General features: G+C 43.9%; 1 protein-coding gene across 8 annotated transcripts in view; it reads right to left on the reverse strand.

Annotated features, from left to right (window-relative positions):
* Positions 1 to 17,373, reverse strand: part of TBC1D1 (TBC1 domain family member 1) — a 248,669-nt gene that overhangs the window by 13,219 nt on the left and 218,077 nt on the right. For 5 of the 8 annotated variants that reach the window (XM_050790904.1, XM_050790905.1, XM_050790907.1 and 2 more), the window contains 4 exons: positions 10,731 to 10,975; positions 8,476 to 8,635; positions 4,924 to 4,980; positions 715 to 884 (listed from right to left, as the gene is read on the reverse strand). In XM_050790904.1, coding sequence (XP_050646861.1) covers positions 715 to 884; positions 4,924 to 4,980; positions 8,476 to 8,635; positions 10,731 to 10,975 — 632 coding nt within the window. Of the gene's footprint in view, positions 1 to 714; positions 885 to 4,923; positions 4,981 to 8,475; positions 8,636 to 8,732; positions 9,184 to 10,730; positions 10,976 to 17,373 lie in introns of those variants that run through there. The other 3 variants (XM_050790906.1, XM_050790910.1, XM_050790912.1) reach the window with 2 other exon arrangements.

The raw sequence follows: 17,373 nt of genomic DNA on the forward strand, positions 1-17,373 counted from the left end.
CCCTTTCTCTGCTAAGCAGTATAGTCCTCCATTGTCAGCAACCATTACTGGAAGGTTCTTCCTTAGACTGTACAGGATCAAAATCTGCTCCCATGCCCAACCCAGGGCATTCACCATCTAGTTTACTTGTAATTCCCAGTAAAACTCGCCTCTCAGCCTCTATTCAGAGGGTAATGGTTCTACTGTATACTGAAACCGGAGGTACTGAAGCCACAGATATTGAACTGAATTCAGTTAAAAAAAACCACACACACACATCATGAAACAAATTCACAGAATATATGTTCCCTATCATAACTTTGTTATCAAAGAATTATTCTGAGAAAATTCCAATTAATACCATTCAACACACACGCAAAAATCAAAGCACTCAATGTACAAAACCCTACAGTGCATCACTGCATAGGTATACATATTTCAGAAGACCAAGCTACTAAAGTTGAAGTCTCTTAAATGTACGAAATTACTAATAACCTGTGCTGGTTTCTACAACTGAACTTTGCTACCATGTTTCCATGTGGCGTTTCACCATGATGCTCATAACACACACACTCACGATCATTCCACACGTTTGTGATATGCCTCCTCTGTGCCAGGATGCAGAATGCTGTTCAGAACACAAAGTGGTAGGAAACAGTTCCTGCTTAAGAGAGATTTAAGTTTCTACATATCTAGGATGGCTGAAGCATTTGCAAGGTTTGGACTGACTCCTACCTGATTGATGGTCTTTTCCATCTGTACCAAGCCCAGGTTGGGTAGCGTGTTTTTTATAAAGTCAACTATGGTTTCTAGGTTTTCATGCTGCAGAATCAAGGGCTTATGGCTTCCCAACAGACTTAAAGCCACTTTAAATATGACCTCTGTTCCCTGAAGAAAAATCATATCTGAGAAAACACAGAAATGCAGAAAGTTAAACCAGACCAGTTTCTCACACAATACCATTCCATTGCCTTTTCCACACATTACAGAGCAGGAGGATGGGAGACATAGCCCCACATTGCAAACTTTATTTCATTTTTAAGAGCCTGGTATCTCAGATAGTGTTGTCAAGACAGTACTGCAAATAAAAGTACATAAACATTTAAAATTATGTTTTACTCTGAAAATAAAATTCAAACATGCTTCAAAAGTTAAACTGGGAAAGGGAAAAAGGTTTTATTATTCTATTTTTCCAGGAATGCTCCTGGGTTTTAAAGGAGATACTAAAACATGTTTTTACGGGTCAAGCTAAAAGATTTTTATAGATAAAGCATCAGAAATTAAGATAGAGTAAGTAAAAAAGTGTCCCTGTTTCCTCTGTTTTGAAATAAGGAATAGAATTCGAAGATCTTTAAAAACTGTAAAACAGCTGTACAACTGCAAAAGTACATTGTTAAATACAAGTTTACTGATGTTTAACATGATAACGGAATAAAGAACATTTTTCCCTCTGAGGGAGTTCAAAGAACTCTGTCAAGGTTACTTTCTAGTTCTGGCCATATTTCGTTCTTAGACTGGCTGGCAAATGGATGCAATTTTTATACAGACTGCAGAGTAAGAGGGAGGGCAGCACTGGCCAAGGCAACCGGCTGAGCAGCAAGCCCAGCCCCATCTCCCCTTCCTCATAGAGTTGAAGCCGCTGGGGAAAAAAAGAGTCAAATGTCCTGGGGTTAAAGCAGAGCCACGATAACTAATTATTGGGTGACTAAACTGAGGCAAGTTACCTAATAACTAGAATAATAATATAAGAACAAAACATTTTAAAACTCAGAGTAGAAATATAATTAGAGGCCGGGCGCGGTGGCTCAAGCCTGTAATCCCAGCACTTTGGGAGGCCGAGACGGGCGGATCACGAGGTCAGAAGATCGAGACTATCCTGGCGAACATGGTGAAACCCCGTCTCTACTAAAAAAATACAAAAAAAAACTAGCCGGGCGAGGCGGCGGGCGCCTGTAGTCCCAGCTACTCGGGAGGCTGAGGCAGGAGAATGGCGTAAACCCGGGGGGCGGAGCTTGCAGTGAGCCGAGATCCGGCCACTGCACTCCAGCCTGGGCGACAGAGCCAGACTCCGTCTCAAAAAAAAAGAAATATAATTAGAGGTAAGTGTCAGTATTTCTTTTCTCTCTTTCTTTTGGCTGAAAGATAATGGAAGAGAGAAAGAAGCTGTAAATTTCATCAAATCAAGGACAGCAAAAGCAGGTGAGAGGAAGAACCTTGCAGGATGCCTCTCAAGATGGTTAATATGATAACATGGAAAAGCCATGAAGAAACAGAAAAGCAAAGACTGGGTGCTGCTGTGCAAATGGGAAACCGAATCCCTGTAGTTTCTGAACAAAGCACAGGGAGAGAGGACAGATCTACAGGCCCGCTGGCTGGGATAGCCCCCAAGATCCTCTGTGACCATCACAAAACCCTTAATCAACCACGTGAGCTGAGATGGGTGCAGCCCTAAGCCATGCCAGTGCTGAGATCAGCCTGCTTCTCCCACCCAGCTCAGGGCCCACACTCTTTCCACAAACATCACAACTACTGATGGCTCAAGGTGGCCACAGGAAAGTGGGAAAGATGAATCCTTCACTTCCTTCTTTTTTTTTTTTTTTTTTTTTTTTTTGAGACGGAGTCTTGCTCTGTAGCCCGGGCTGGAGTGCAGTGGCCGGATCTCAGCTCACTGCAAGCTCCGCCTCCCGGGTTTACGCCATTCTCCTGCCTCAGCCTCCGGAGTAGCTGGGACTACAGGCGCCCGCCACCTCGCCCGGCTAGTTTTTTGTATTTTTAGTAGAGACGGGGTTTCACGGTGTTAGCCAGGATGGTCTCGATCTCCTGACCTCGTGATCCGCCCGTCTCGGCCTCCCAAAGTGCTGGGATTACAGGCTTGAGCCACCGCGCCCGGCCTCTTCACTTCCTTCTTAAGTCTGGTTGTTGAGGCTGGGAAGACATACTAGAGAACTGTGTCTTTGAAATCTGAGCTTTTCAGGGTAAGTGTAACATATACCAAGGCAGGCCAATTGAAGAATATTCCTCTGAAACATCTGGTTTATAAAATATAGTCTACCCATATAATCTCCCACTACAGAAAATAAAAAGATCTAAAATACTATAACAAAAATGTATTTTTAAACAGAAATGACATTTCCAGAAACAAAACTCTAAAGTAAATCTGAAGTTTCAGTGGTTTAGACAGTAAGACTTCCTAGACCTCCTTTCAATATATGAACATTTATAGCTGAACAAAAATTGAGGGCATCTTTCAGAACAAAAATCAAGACCTTTTTTGCAGGGATCCTGGGGAAAGGCTTTCCCTGCCACACCGGTGATTTTCTATAGCTTGATCTCTTTACTCTCAGAGGGACAAGTGCCTTAAATTAGGTACAGTACCACATCTACGCCAATTAAAATGAACGATTACTGGGAAACTTTTGTAAGCACAACCAAATACACAATCCAAATCAGTGGTCTCTTTAGGTTAACAGCAGATCTTCTGAGATTTATTAGGATCTTGGTTTTTCACAATAAATCAACTTAGTAAGTGCTTCCTATGATTCCAAACGGAGACTTTCCTGGAAAGGAAAGGAAAGGAAATTTGGAGGTGAGGGGGTGGTGTATGTGTTTTAAAGTCTCTTTATTGATATGTTAAAAAAATTAAGACATAGCCCTGGGCATATGATTTATTTTATTAAATCTGTTTCTATTTAATGTAATTAAAAAATAACTGTTCTTTCCTAATGCTATTCACAACACCTGAAGAGAACTCTGCTGAGTACCTTCTACTTTAACTTGATGAGCATCCATTGAGCATCTAATACACGCCAGGCACTGTGTTAGGCTCTGGGGATCAAGCCATGAGCAAAGGACAAAGCACACGCTGCAGAGACACCAAGGAGTTCTGGTTCGGTAGAGTTATGCCCAGGGTGTTACGAGAACAAAGAGGAAAGAAAAGGCCCACGGAAAGGTGACTGCTTGAAGAACTAATGAAAATTTCCTAGGTCAGAACTCGGGGATTAATACTCTGAATAAAAGGAAAAGAGGGTGTCAATACAGGGAGGTGTGCAGGAGCCTGAAAAACAGTCTGGCTGGCAAGGCAGGGCCACTGGTTGTGCAGGGCAGGTGGGCAAATGGGGGCGGGCAGCTCCAGATCACCAGGGGCCTCTGCCCCAGCCAAGCAATTCTAACTTCCCCCGGAGCACCGCAGGAGTCACTGAATGCTTTTTGTTCCTTTCCTCACTAGGTCAGTGCACTGGTAAGGAGATGATGTTAATGAGATGCAGGTTACGGGTAGGATCCCTGCAAGGGCTAGTTAGTGTCAGAGAAAGGCCACCTTTGGAGACTACGCTGACTGATTCCTGCCAGAGACTCCAGAGACTCCCAAATGCCTGCTGCCAGAGGTGCTCCACTCACCACTACTCCTCCCATTCAAAGCGTCCATCCCTCCAAGGCCTGAGAAAGCTCAGCCCCAGAAGCTTCTGTGAGACAGGGGAGGTCTTAAATCGGGAGATCATTTGGGTGCACAAAGCAGGAACGTGCTTGAAGAGTTGAAGGAAGGACCGCAGGAAGCTTTACTTGGGAGGAAGGGCCTCCTAAATTTGTCTGATGACACTTGGGGGCAACATCTACATCCTTTAAAGAATTTGTACTGTTTTTTGGCTTTGGAAATTTTTAAAATTACATCTAATTTTAAAACAATAGTAAAGAAAAATGTTACCTATAAACCCACTGCCCCAAACCAATTATTTTTATTTTGCCTGTCGTCTAGTATCCTTATACATTTACATTCTAGAATTAAAAAACAAAACAAACAAACAAACAAAAAACAATAACTCTCCTTATTGAAGAGTGAGCAAATGTCCTGCATCTGAAAACCTCCCTAGGAGAAAGTGAACCGCTGGAGCCCCCCGCCCCCCAGCACAGTGCGGCACTAGCCTAGCTCACAACACTGTAGCCCACAACCTTTCAGTGGGACTCTTCTCGTGCCTCTTCCTTCTCTCCTCTCCTTTTTCAAGCCACCTAGAAACAGGCAAGAGGTTTTATCAGGCAGGAAATAAAGAGGAATCTTAAATTCAGCTGACTCTACTACTTTGCACTGTATTCACTGAGAACAACACGAAGGAACTACTTTTCTTTGAGGACATTTCAGCAACTCTCTTATTGCGTTACTGTGTATTGGAACTCTATTTGAAACTAAACTTCATGATCTCAAAGTGCAATCTTCCTGTGTGAGCTTACACTGCATCTCTTTTCCAGCCACCTTTGTCTTTGTCAAGGCTGAGCCTTCTCAACTTTCTCCTGGAAGGCTGCAGCCCTCCAGCTGTGGCTCCCGTACATTCTATGAGTAATGGGTAAAGGGGACGCTGAAGGCAGATGACAGTGCTGTGCAGAACAACAGCATAGACAGACTGAACACACACTCATCATCACGCGGCATCATGTTACCTGAATAGCCGGAGATTTTCCTGGCCACAGAAACAATCTTGTTTTCAGTCTATTTTCATCCTAAAGCCTCTCTGAAGCCTTCACTATATTGCAGGTGGCTTCTGTGTTTTTTGCCAAACGCTTAATTTTTATATTCCACCTCCTCCCTCATCTATGTGGCAGCACGTCCTATAGAATCAGGGGCTGAAAATTAGCCAGGCGAGGTGGCGGGCGCCTGTAGTCCCAGTTACTCAGGAGGCTGAGGCAGGAGAAGGGCCTGAACCCGGGAGGCGGAGCTTGAAGTGAGCTGAGATCGTGCCACTGCACTCCAGCCTGGGGAACAGAGTGAGACTCCGTCTCCCAAAAAAAAAAAAAAAAAAAAAAAAAAAATCAGGGGCTGAACACTGCAGCCTCCTGCTCCTTCAGGAGCAAGCCAGGTCCTGTTTTTTAGATTTTCTTTTTTCCCCCAAACGTAGACGTGATGAGAAAGTGAATAGAGCAAGCGTCTCTCCCAGGGCCCTGCTGCACTCAAACTAGGAAAAGACAGAAAGGGGCTACTGACATTATGTGACACCAGGCAGAAGAACTGCCATTCAGCAAGGTGTGAGTACCGTGTGAAGATTAAGGCACACACATCACTGGCAGCTGCCCCTCCGAGGAGCAGATACATACTGAATGCCAGATAACCTATTAACTAATATACGAGCTATGCTGGTGCAAACTGAAATATTTTACTTATATATATATTAGTGAACAGTCAACAAAGGTCTATGTGTTTTTAGAGTTTATCCAGACTTAAAGGCTTATAATGAAATGGGCCCTAGGCCAAAAAAGACTATAGTGTCTGAATGGCAGGCTTTGAAATATAAAACTAAGCCATCTCCATCACTGTTCTCTAAGTCATCAGTGCTAAAAATTGAAACGGTTTGTAAAAACCTATCTTTTCTGTTTTTAAGTACTGAAAGATGGGATGGACTGTTGGGGGTGGGGGGAAAGCAGTTCTTGCAAAGTGACATCACAACCCAGTGCAGCCTGGAGATCCCACTTCCTGCCTCTAATCCCAGGAGCCCTTGGCCAGGTGGACAACGACCCACTTAGCACAGCAGGAGTCTGTGGGATCTGGGAATGATGTAGACACTGGCATCTCTATGTATAATGTTTATGAAATGCCGAGTCTCACCACTGCCTACTAAGTCTACAGAAAAATATCTTACCTTTACAGGCTGCAGCTTTGATTTATGAAATCATTAGAGTGAGCTTCAGAGAGCTTCGAATTACTCTGCAACAGAAGGGCTATCATTTCCAAAGTGGAGTTTGCTTGTTTGTTAATGTCTTTTTACCCATTTATGAGCCGAAGGAAAAATTTCTCTTCCAGAGCCCCAGAACTTTCTGCAAGCAGCAGCTCCAGTGCCTGGGGCCCCAGGGCAGGGATGACTCAGGGATGACCCCTCAGCCCCTCTAGTCTGTGGTCAGCCCGGCTGCCTTGGTAGAATTTTCTTCACTAACCAAGTAATTTAATGCCTGAGCTGTTTACAAACCATTAACAAACAGCGCTCCCTCCTCCCCATTTCCATTCTCACTCCTCTTCATGACCCCATATGAAAATCATAGCTAAAATGTGGAGAAAATGTAAGGAAGGTGGATTAATAATTTTCTTTTTAATTTCCAGGGTTAGAAAAGTCAAAAACATAGAAGTTATTGGCAAGAAAGCTTAAAGCCTAGAGCTTGAGATTTTAGTGTCTGTACTAAGCACACAATTTTGAGGCTTTTAGTTATCTTTTTTTTTTAAACTATGGTATAAACCTTCATGAAATCTCACTAAAGATATGCTTAACCAGGAGATAGCTTTTTGTATCTATTTTAAGTTAGTGATTTTATTTTTTCAGGGACAGAAAAGAAAGAACATGAATTCTTACAGTAAAGCAAAATGGGAAACTCTTTAAAGGTTCTTGTAGATAGAAGTGAATAATAAAAATCTAGTATTTTGGGGGAAAGGAAAAGAGAGAAGGGTAAATGCCTACTTATATTAAAAAGCAAATTTTAGGATTTCTAGAATTTGGATATTTAAGATGTTTACCCAAAGCATGCCTGAAGTAGTATCAATGTCTTTGAACACTTCCCTTAAGATGCTCTCTAATCCTAAAAACAAATTTTTTAAAGATCACATGTTTTTAAGCTGTCAAGTGATGCTTAAAAACACTTGACATATAATAACTATCTTTTTTTAGTAACCTCCTCCTTTACAATAAAAAAAAAATCTGAATTGTCAAAAAATATCACTTTTATTCTGAAGGAGGGAAAACAAACTGTGCCCGAACTGACAGTGCTCACAACATTCCACTCGGTTCCTGATGTCCACGTGGACAGCCCTATCCCTGCATATGAAGGCAGGTTGAAGGCTTTGTGTATGAACACCCACCTAACTTTGACAATGTTCTCAAAAGGTAAATCAAGAATATAAAGGCAGGTTTTACACATGAACCACCTAAGGTTAATAGCGGGGCACGGGAGTGGCAGTGGCTGTGACACGTGGGCACGGGGGCAGGAGGCCTTCGTGAGGTGTCAAGGCTGAGGCGGGAGGGCGAGCCATCCACAAGGAGGTGTTACTCAAGGTCCTGACACTGATCTCTAAGAGAGTGACTTGGGAGAAAATGCAGAGCCAAGGACAGGGCAAGAAGAGAAAGGGGAGGAGGCGATGCCAAGGGAATCTAGAAAGAGCCCAGAGGCCCACGGTCAGCATCAATCAACACTCGCAACCCAGAGCAGCTGAGGAAGGCAATTCATGAGAAACATACACCTGCGGCTCCTCAGCCAAGTCCTCCAAATGTTTGCTCTAGGGAGAGCCTCATGGTGAGGGGCTCAGATCCACATCCCACAAGATGAAGGCATCTAGGGAAGCCCCGTGATTATCAGAAGTTAAGGAGGACTCCAAAGTCACAAAACCCACCCCTGACTAATCTTAGACTAAACAATACCCTGTTCTGGTAAGAGCTACAGGTATAAAAATAAGAATCACCACGGAGAGACAGGAAAAGTTTCCCCTCTAATAAGAGAAGGCTGGTTCTGGCAAACAGATTTACTAATGCTCACCAAAGACTCTGGCTACGAATCCCAGCGGGAACTGTGAGGCAAACATGGTGAGGAACCAGGGGGCGGCATAGAGGCTGGGGCCGATCTCGTGCTCCTCCAGGTGATTGTAGAGGTCTCTGTGGTAATCATGAAGCAACCTTGAGAGCTGGTACATCTGGATCTGCAGGAAGACGGCCAACGGGGCTGAGAATTAGGGATCTGCCATAGCGATAAAGTTATGCCTACTACTCACAGGGTGGGTGTGAGAGAAGACTTACTAGAACTTCCAACATTCTATTTGGCTTGTGATCCACTGAGCTTAGCTACTAATTCATCCAACAAGTGCTTCCCGAGTGCCCGCTGATGCCAGGCACTGGCTGGGTGTAGGCCCAGGACGCTAACACTGGGTCTTCTTCTGCCACTTCCTTTTTATTGTTCCCTTGTATTCCTTGGCTAAGAAGATCTAAACATCTGTCTTGTGCAAACATTTCATAAATTCTCCTACAAATACACACTCTTTGCAAAACTCAAGCCCGGAGGAATTAGAAATAAGAAGCCAGTCTCTTCACTAAGACTGAATTAGGGGCATTTTATGATTCCGTAGGAGTCCACTGTACATGTTCACTCAGCAAATTCCCTCTGGACCCCTGAAATTACTCAATAGGCAGGACAACCATAATTTATTTTGGTGTATAACATATGGAATATCCAGATCCCTGGCAAGTTAAAACAAGAAGACGAGTGTGCGTCTTAAGATTAAATAAAAACTTTTTCCAACTAAAGTGGATCCAACTTCACAGAATGACATGATTCTGGCAGAAAGCTCATGCCAGTTCCTAGCAGTGCCACCAAGAGTTACAGGCTCACAGAGGTCCAAGAGCCAGCCCAGATCTGAGCAGTCCCATGGCCTAAGCCTAAAGAAACAATAACCTACAGAGGCTCAGAATCCTGCTAAGATCCACCAAGTTGGGTATGTCCTGTCTAAACTGAGAAAAAGAAAACAAAACCGTTTTCAGAGGCTCAGATAATATAATCCCATAAGCACCAGCTGTGGCTCTCCCGTATCGAAGACAATCTAATCAACCAAAGCCACCAGCCCCAATAGAGTTGTGTGTTACATAAATTATAGAAAACTCGAAAATTCCACTGCCTGGTGACCGCTGTCTTTAAAGTTAATAAAGGGAATGTAGGAAGAACCTCACGGTATGGATGGAAAGTGTTATGTGGTCAAAATCTTTCAGTGAATGAGTTGACTTCCTTCTATGGTGTTTGCATTCATGTGGTCCATGTTCACAGATCAAGGTGAAAAGATTTTGAATCACATAATTTGGTACTCTCAAAGTAAGTCCTTGGCTCTAACGTATTCCCTCCCAGGATACTGTCTAAAGCTCCAAAGGCACAGTATCTTACTGGTAGTAAACGAACATATCAACACGTGCTGCAACATTTAGGAATATTCCTGAAGCAGGATCCAGAGTTTTCCCTCTGACAGGCAGCAAGAGCAGCACATGGTACTTGGAATACGCTACTACGTTTGGTTTTCTCTGACAGAACTATTCATTCAACAAATACTTATGGGGTGCCTACTTCAACCCAGGCACTGTTTCAGAAACTAGGGACTTGGCTCCAAGACCCATAAAAGATCCCTTCCCTCTCCTAAAGTTCACATGCTTTGGAAAATCAGAAAATAGACAGGTAGATGATTCTGGAAACAAGAGCATTTCTGGCAGTGGCTGTGTTGTGCAAAAGAAATGAGCCAGGATAATGCGACGTAGTGTGCCCAGGGTGGAAGTGGGGAACGCAACATCAGGGTAGTCAGAATGAGCTTCTCCCAGGATGCGATATTTGAGCTGAACCTGAGATGACAAGGGTGGGGGTGAGGCAGAGGAAGAGCAGATGCAGAGGCTGGGAGGTGGTAGTGAAATCATCTCATGGCTGATGGGGGAAAGAGGGAAGGCCCTAAAGTCAGAGAGGCCTGGGTTTCCAGTCCGGCTCTGACACTTGCTAGCTGTGTGACTGGGACCAATTTATAATCTCTTGGAGCCTCCGTTTTCCAATCTACAAACTGAAACAATGAACAGTGTCTGCCTGTTATGTTATTAGAGGGAAGTGCAGATGAAGCGCTTGGAATAATGCCTAGCACGGAGTCCTTTATCAGCAGTGACAGCTATTACAATGTTACCCGACGGTGAAAAAGTTCCTGAGGCATATCTGAAGAGGGATAAGAAACACTCTTAGCATTTTGTTGTATTAAAGACATAAGGAATGCTCTATACCTGTAAAATAATCATGTCTGGCCGATACTGTTTCCGCAGCCCCACATCAAACATCAGAAACTTGAGCATTTTAAACGCCTCTTCCTCGCTCATATGAAGAAGCAAAATGCCTGCTACAAAGCTGAGACCTTGGCAATATCCTACTTCCTGGTCTAGAAGTGAGTAGGCCTTCAAAATGTTGTAAAGCGACAGCTGTCCTGCTCCAAGCTGGGCAGAGAAGTATGGGTGTGTAGGAAAGGTTCGCCCTGTGAAAAGAATACATATTAGTTGTAATAATAAAAACAAAAAAAAGAAAGCCTATCGAAACAGAAATTCAATGTGCTTCAGATTAAGCAGCAAAATCTTTAGAAGCTGGATCATAATATCAATCAGTCTTCACCACTTCCTCTGCAAACAAGGTCGACCAGTTGTTCCTGGAATAATGCTTTCAATTAAAAATCAGCAATTATTCATGGTTGGTTTATTTCTTTTTTTGGTGGAGGTACAGGTGAAAGTAATTAGAACTACCTTCGGTCCTGCAAATAGCTGAACTTCAATCGAAAAAAGAAAACTGTTGGCCAGGCACGGTGGCTCATGCCTGTAATCCCAGCACTTTGGGAGGCCGAGGCGGGAGGATCACCTGAGGTCAGGAGTTCGAGACCAGCCTGCCCAACATGGCAAAACCCTGTCTCTACTAAAAATACAAACAATTAGCCAGGCATGGTGGCGGGTACCTGTAATCCCGGCTACTCGGGAGGCTGAGGCAGGAGAATCGCTTGAACCTGGGAGGCAGAGATGGCAGTGAGCTGAGATCACGCCATTGCACTACAGCCTGGGCGACAAGAGCGCAACTCCGTCTCAAAAAAAAAAAACAAACAAAAAAAAAACCAACAACAAAAAAAAAACTGTTAATCCTCTCGACATAACCTCTATTCTCAAGAGGAACACACACAGTTCTTCCTCCCCACCGCTGCACCCCGTGCCCACCCCAATCCCAGCATCATCTAAATGCAGCTAAAAGGCCTCGCCTTGCTACACTCTCTGGGTCTGCTTTTCCCAGACTACATATATTATGCCTGCAAATGCTTCACACCACATGCATATCTCTGAACTTTCAAACCATAGGCAGTGTTTTGAAACAGCCTGAGGAGCAGCAGGTGTTTTCTTTTCTCAAAAGTTACCTTCCAAAAAGAGTTTTAAAAAAAAAAAAGGCTCTCAACATCATGATTATTTTCACAAAAAACTGGTATTCATATAGGTCTTAAAGGACTTCTTTTGTCCAGGAGGCTTTTGTAGCTGATACTTGTCAAGTTCCTCTTCCCCTCCTCTGGAACGTGACTGATGGGAGTGCCTGTTTCCAGGGAGCAGAGAAGTACTTGAAACGATTAAGAGAAGAAAGGTCTGGAGCCAGGCAGCTGGCAGCCAGGGCCAACCGTGGGCCCAGGCGAGAATTATGAACCTGCTTGGATCAGCCAAGGCAAAAGGTGCATCTGGGTCACATGTTAATTGTTCATTGCAACTACTTGGTCTCAGCACAGGGAGGAACATACTTTCATGGGCTTTTCCTCAGCTTCCTGAGAAAGAGTTTCATCAGTCCAGATGTGTTATGTGAACTTGATTCAAGAGGAAGGCAACAGTCCCCTAACCACTGTCCTGATTTCTCGTTCTGTATTCACTTCCTGCCGCCTCTACCTCTTCCCCCAACAAATCTCCCTGATATACCCTGCACAAGTCACCTTGCTGCTAGTAAGCAATCCATAGCTCCCCAGTGCTCAAAGAACAAATGTTCCACTCTGTCAGCCTGGAGCTCCGTGCACTCACCTCCTCACCCACCCTCCCAGCTTTATCTTCTACTCCAAGGCTTAGCCTAGGCACTAGAAGCGGGGGCTCCTGGGGTCTCTGACCCCTCTGGGTTGTGTGCAGAAGTGTGTGAGTGTGTGTGTGTGTGTGTGTGTGTGTAAGTAGAACAATCGGTAGCAGCACATGCAACTGAACTGGAATGTGAACCCCATGCAGGATGTAACAGTTTCTAGCAGCCACATTAGAAAGTAACAGGTGAAGTTAATTTTAATTAGATATTTTATTAAACCCAACATATACGAAATATTATCACGTCAACATAATCAATATAAAAGTACTGAGACATTATGCATTCTTTTTTCATGGCAAGTCTTTGAAATCCAGTGTGTTCTTCACATGGACAGCACATCTCAATTTGGAGCAGCCACATCTCAAGTGCTTAACAGCCACATATGGCTTCTGCACTGGGCAACACCAGCGTATTGATTTCCTCATAGTCTCAAAAATATCCATGATCTCTTTCATTCCATTACCCTTGCCAGCTTGGTTTCCAAGAAGATGGAGCACTTCCCCACCTCTGCATTTTTGCTGATGCTCCTGTCCCATCCTGAATGGACCCCCTCCCCTCTGGTATCAAACAGGTGCTGGTAGCAGAACATGCAGGAGTCATGTGGCATAAAGGAACACAGGGAAGATTTAGTTATTTTGAATTTATCTGTCAGTGTTATCATTTTAGCTAATCAGATACCCTCTCATGTTAGCAAACTACCTCACACAGAAACCAGAGCCCACACTAATTGACCCTGCTTGTAAAGTGGCTATTTCTTATTTAAGCCTCACAACATCCCTAAGGGTGTGGGCCTAGCAGGCTGAGGAGTGACCTATGCTAACTGGCCACTTAAGAGTGGTCAGATGGTGGGGGCAGAGCTGGCTTCATGGGTGTGTTCTGTGCAGTCACACTGGCTCTGTGCTTAGAAGAACCTCGCACAAGGCTTCATGCTCTGTTGTCTCTGTCTTGAAATTCCTAATAATCTTTCAAGAAGGGGTTCTGCATTTTCATCTTGCAACAGGCCCTGCAAATTATGTACCAATTTAGGGGGAGGCAGCTCCCTAAGCAGCTTCCAGAAATAGCTATAGCCACCTTCCTCCCAACCTTGCTACTGAGTGGTAGGTTATGAGAAAGCAAACCTCGGGCCAAATTCTGCCAAACCTATGACCTTTACCAGCAAGCTGACAGGCAACAGGAACCACATAGGGCTTCTCACAGGCTCTGCACTCAGGCCTCCAACAAGCACTTCTCAAGAAAGGTTCAACCAGAGGAGGGCACCGTGGCAGTCTAATGGCAGAGCCAGGCCACCCATAGTCAGGTCACACAGACGGAGTGTGGGGACCCAGGCCCGACAGGCACTGGCCTCAAGTTCTGCTCCAGAGTCCCTGGTGCCAGGGTTTGGATGCCTTTCTCATCAACCATAGCTCTTGAACATCATCCATTTCGCTAGTAAAAAGTTACATGTAGTAGTACCCCTTATGCTAAGAACAATTCTCTGATGTGCATTTATTTCAATGGCATTTGAAGTAAGTACAAAATGGCCTCTGGCACATGAAGCTCAGAATGGACTACCTAGCTTCTGTGAACCTTAGCTTCCTCTTTTTAAAAAGGGGCAGAACACACAGTTTGCAGAGTGGAGAGTACGTGTACAATGCCTAAGGCAAATGGTTGCTATGAATGGTGTTCAATAATGGGCAATAATCTTCAGATACACCACACGCATTATAAAAACCCAGTTTCCAAACAAGAGGACAAAAAGGCACACTTGTGACAGTTCTGTAGCACAAATGCAAAATAAGTTACATTTAAGGTAAAGGAACAACTTTGCAGAGCCGTTACTAAACTATAACATTGCACATAAGCCGGAAATCTCACTTTCTTCCAGAGGCAAAGAAAAGTTTTGTCTAAGCAACTAATTTTCACAAAATTTGGAACTCACAGACAGGTAGAACTGAAAGCTGAATTCCAAATAATAATAATCACCCACCACCACCTAGATTCAGCAAAACACCTGTACACCCCACACTTTCAAATCTCTTGTTATTACCCAAACTGGTCAAGGCTTCCAGGGTGCAGTTTCAGAAACTGTCACTGATTTTCTTCATGAACCTGGCCAAGCTAAAACACATCTTCCAGTGTGTTCTATGAGACTCCCAAATGCAATTTCCTGTCCCACCATACAGCAAGACAGGCCTCTGAGTTCACTACCAGGCTGGGGAACAGCCGTGAGTCTCTGGCCTTCAGCTCCTGACTAGCGGTTAAGCAGGACAACTGCACCCATCTGACTTTGTAACACAGTCCATGTTTTACACCAAATTCTATTGGGGTAGACATTGTTTTCCTGTTTTACATTCTTCCAGGTCAATAGTTTTAAATGTTTGGTCAGTCTGAGGAGCCCTGGAGGTCTCTGAGATGCTTTTAGGGGTCCATGAGGTCCTCCCCCGACTTTTCCAACCATAGATCTGTGCAAGGTCAGCTTTTTGTTTATATGCTTCAAATAACAAGCACAACAGAATGAATGAAGCAAATAAAATTCAGCAGATTCTATTAAATCAGACATTAAAGATATTTTTTTAATGTAAAAAAAATGTCACACTTCTAACTAATTTTATTTTGGAAAACAGTCATTTTTTACAATTTTTTATATGTACAAGTTTATTATTGCTATGTAAAAATAAACAGGAATCAAATAAATACTAATCTCAGTTTTAATTAATTGCGAATTTGGTAAATATTGATAGGAATTATCCATGGAAACAAAAGCTCTCTGGGCTACTCAATAATTTTCAAAGTGAATGGCATCCTTCCATCAAAGTTTGGGTAAGGCTATTCTAGGCTAACACGACAACTCACCCACATTCATGAGTAAACACCAAGTAAAGAGGGAGAGGTGGGTCACGTGAGTAGAGAGTGGATGAGTGGGATCAAAAGCATTTCCTGGACAATCCACATTCGTATAATCCAGTGTTGAGCGCTGCAGCCCTCCAGCTCCCATTTAGGAATTACTAAGCTAGCGCTGATGGCATTCCACAAAGACCACCCATATGATGTTCAGCTGCAGCAGTGGGCCAGAGCCGTGGGCAGAGCACCCCTGAGAACAGCCCCTCGCACCCAATTCAAGGCACCTTAACTATGAGCAAAAGACTGTTTACTGTTTGTTGCATTTGTTCACAGTTTGTGAACAGTTTCTAGACTGAAGCTCTGCCTCAAGAAGACAGGACAGAAGGCCGCACACCCCATAGGAGAAGCACGCTAGCTCGGGAAGATGCCAGCTCAGGGAAAGCTAATTTCTGCCAACCTCGAGGGAAGCCAGGTAAAACTATGCAATCCTTCCTATAAATGCTTCAGGATACGAGGCCTGCCTCTTTAAACTGCATTTTACAACTTACCACAAGGCAGAGAAGTGCAGGTCCTTTACATTTTTCTGTAAAGCAGACTACCTTCATATACAAAATGAGAAGGGGATAGTTAAGTGGAGAGGGTCAAACATGAGTGTTAAAAAACCTCTTTATTAATATTAGAAAGACATTCAATGTGTCTTGTGAATCTAAGTGGAGAAATATGCCAGAAAGGCCTATAAGATGATCCACAATTCTAACATATTTCTAAATAACCTACTACTTCCTTTTCATGAAGTGCTCCACAAACTAAGTGTTCCTATGGAATTCTGTTCATCTAAGGGATGTTCTTCCAGGATGAATCTTTTCCTTCTTTATCACTTGGAGGGGGAAGAGCCTTCACCCAGCAATTTTCAGGCAGCAATCCTATCAGGATCATCTGGGGGCTTCTTAAACCTGCACATCCCAGGCATCAGAAATTCTCAATAAGCAGCAGGTCAAGGACGGTGACCTCAAGAATGTGTTTTTCACAAACCCCTCAAGAGATCTTGCAGGTGGTCCCTGTACGGTGCTGTGAGAAACCCCACCCCATCTCAGAGTGTCCTGCCTTACTCTATTCAGAGCCCATCTGACTGCCATTTTCAGCGAGACCCCTGATATCTCAGCTCTGTTTACCATGTGGCAGCTGCTACAAAAGGCCAGAGGTCTCTTGCAGCAAACACGGGGCCACCCACAAAGCTAGTCAGTCTCATGATGGCTCTGCACAGTTGACTAACAAGTTTCTTTCTTTTGCTCTTTTCTCCAGGGAGTGGTACTGGCAAACCAGCAATCTGACACTGACCCTCTAACTCCTCTGCAGAAGAGAAACCCTACAACCTAATGATCTCTAAGATTCCTTCCTGGATGAAGACCTGGGATACTAACATCATCTCACATTGTTGCATTTAGCTCTGAGCAGAATTTGAAATGAGACACTGAAGATAACAAACACCCTTTGTAACCCTCAGATTTTTAAGTCACGTGGTTATCAGGTGCCCAGTGTCAGTCTTCCCACAAGAACGTGTGCTTCCCAGAGCGCAGGGGATCACCCTGAATGGCAGTTAGGAGATTAAGGGAGAGTTCTAGGAGCAGACTGTTTTGGGGAAGCACTTGAATGAGCTCCCACCGGCTCTGTGAGCCCAACTCCATGACCAGTGACATCGAGTTGGTAGCTGAAAATGGGGGATGGGGGGAGTAGTTGCACAATGGAAATCTGCAAACACTGAATACCAAGGGCTTCCTCTGAGGGGTGAGAGGAGCTGCTTATTAAACATTTGCCAGCACCACCGACTGACCTGAAGGAGGCGGGAAGATTCCAGACCTCTGTGAAAGGAAATCATACCCCACTTTATTCTTTCCTTTTATCACCCACATTTCGTTATCTCACTTTGGACTTAAAGTGTATATTTAGAATGACCAAATAAATATGATCCCACGA

The sequence above is a fragment of the Macaca thibetana genome, chromosome 5, assembly GCF_024542745.1.
Source record: "Macaca thibetana thibetana isolate TM-01 chromosome 5, ASM2454274v1, whole genome shotgun sequence".
In the NCBI taxonomy this organism is placed as follows: Eukaryota; Metazoa; Chordata; class Mammalia; order Primates; family Cercopithecidae; genus Macaca; species Macaca thibetana.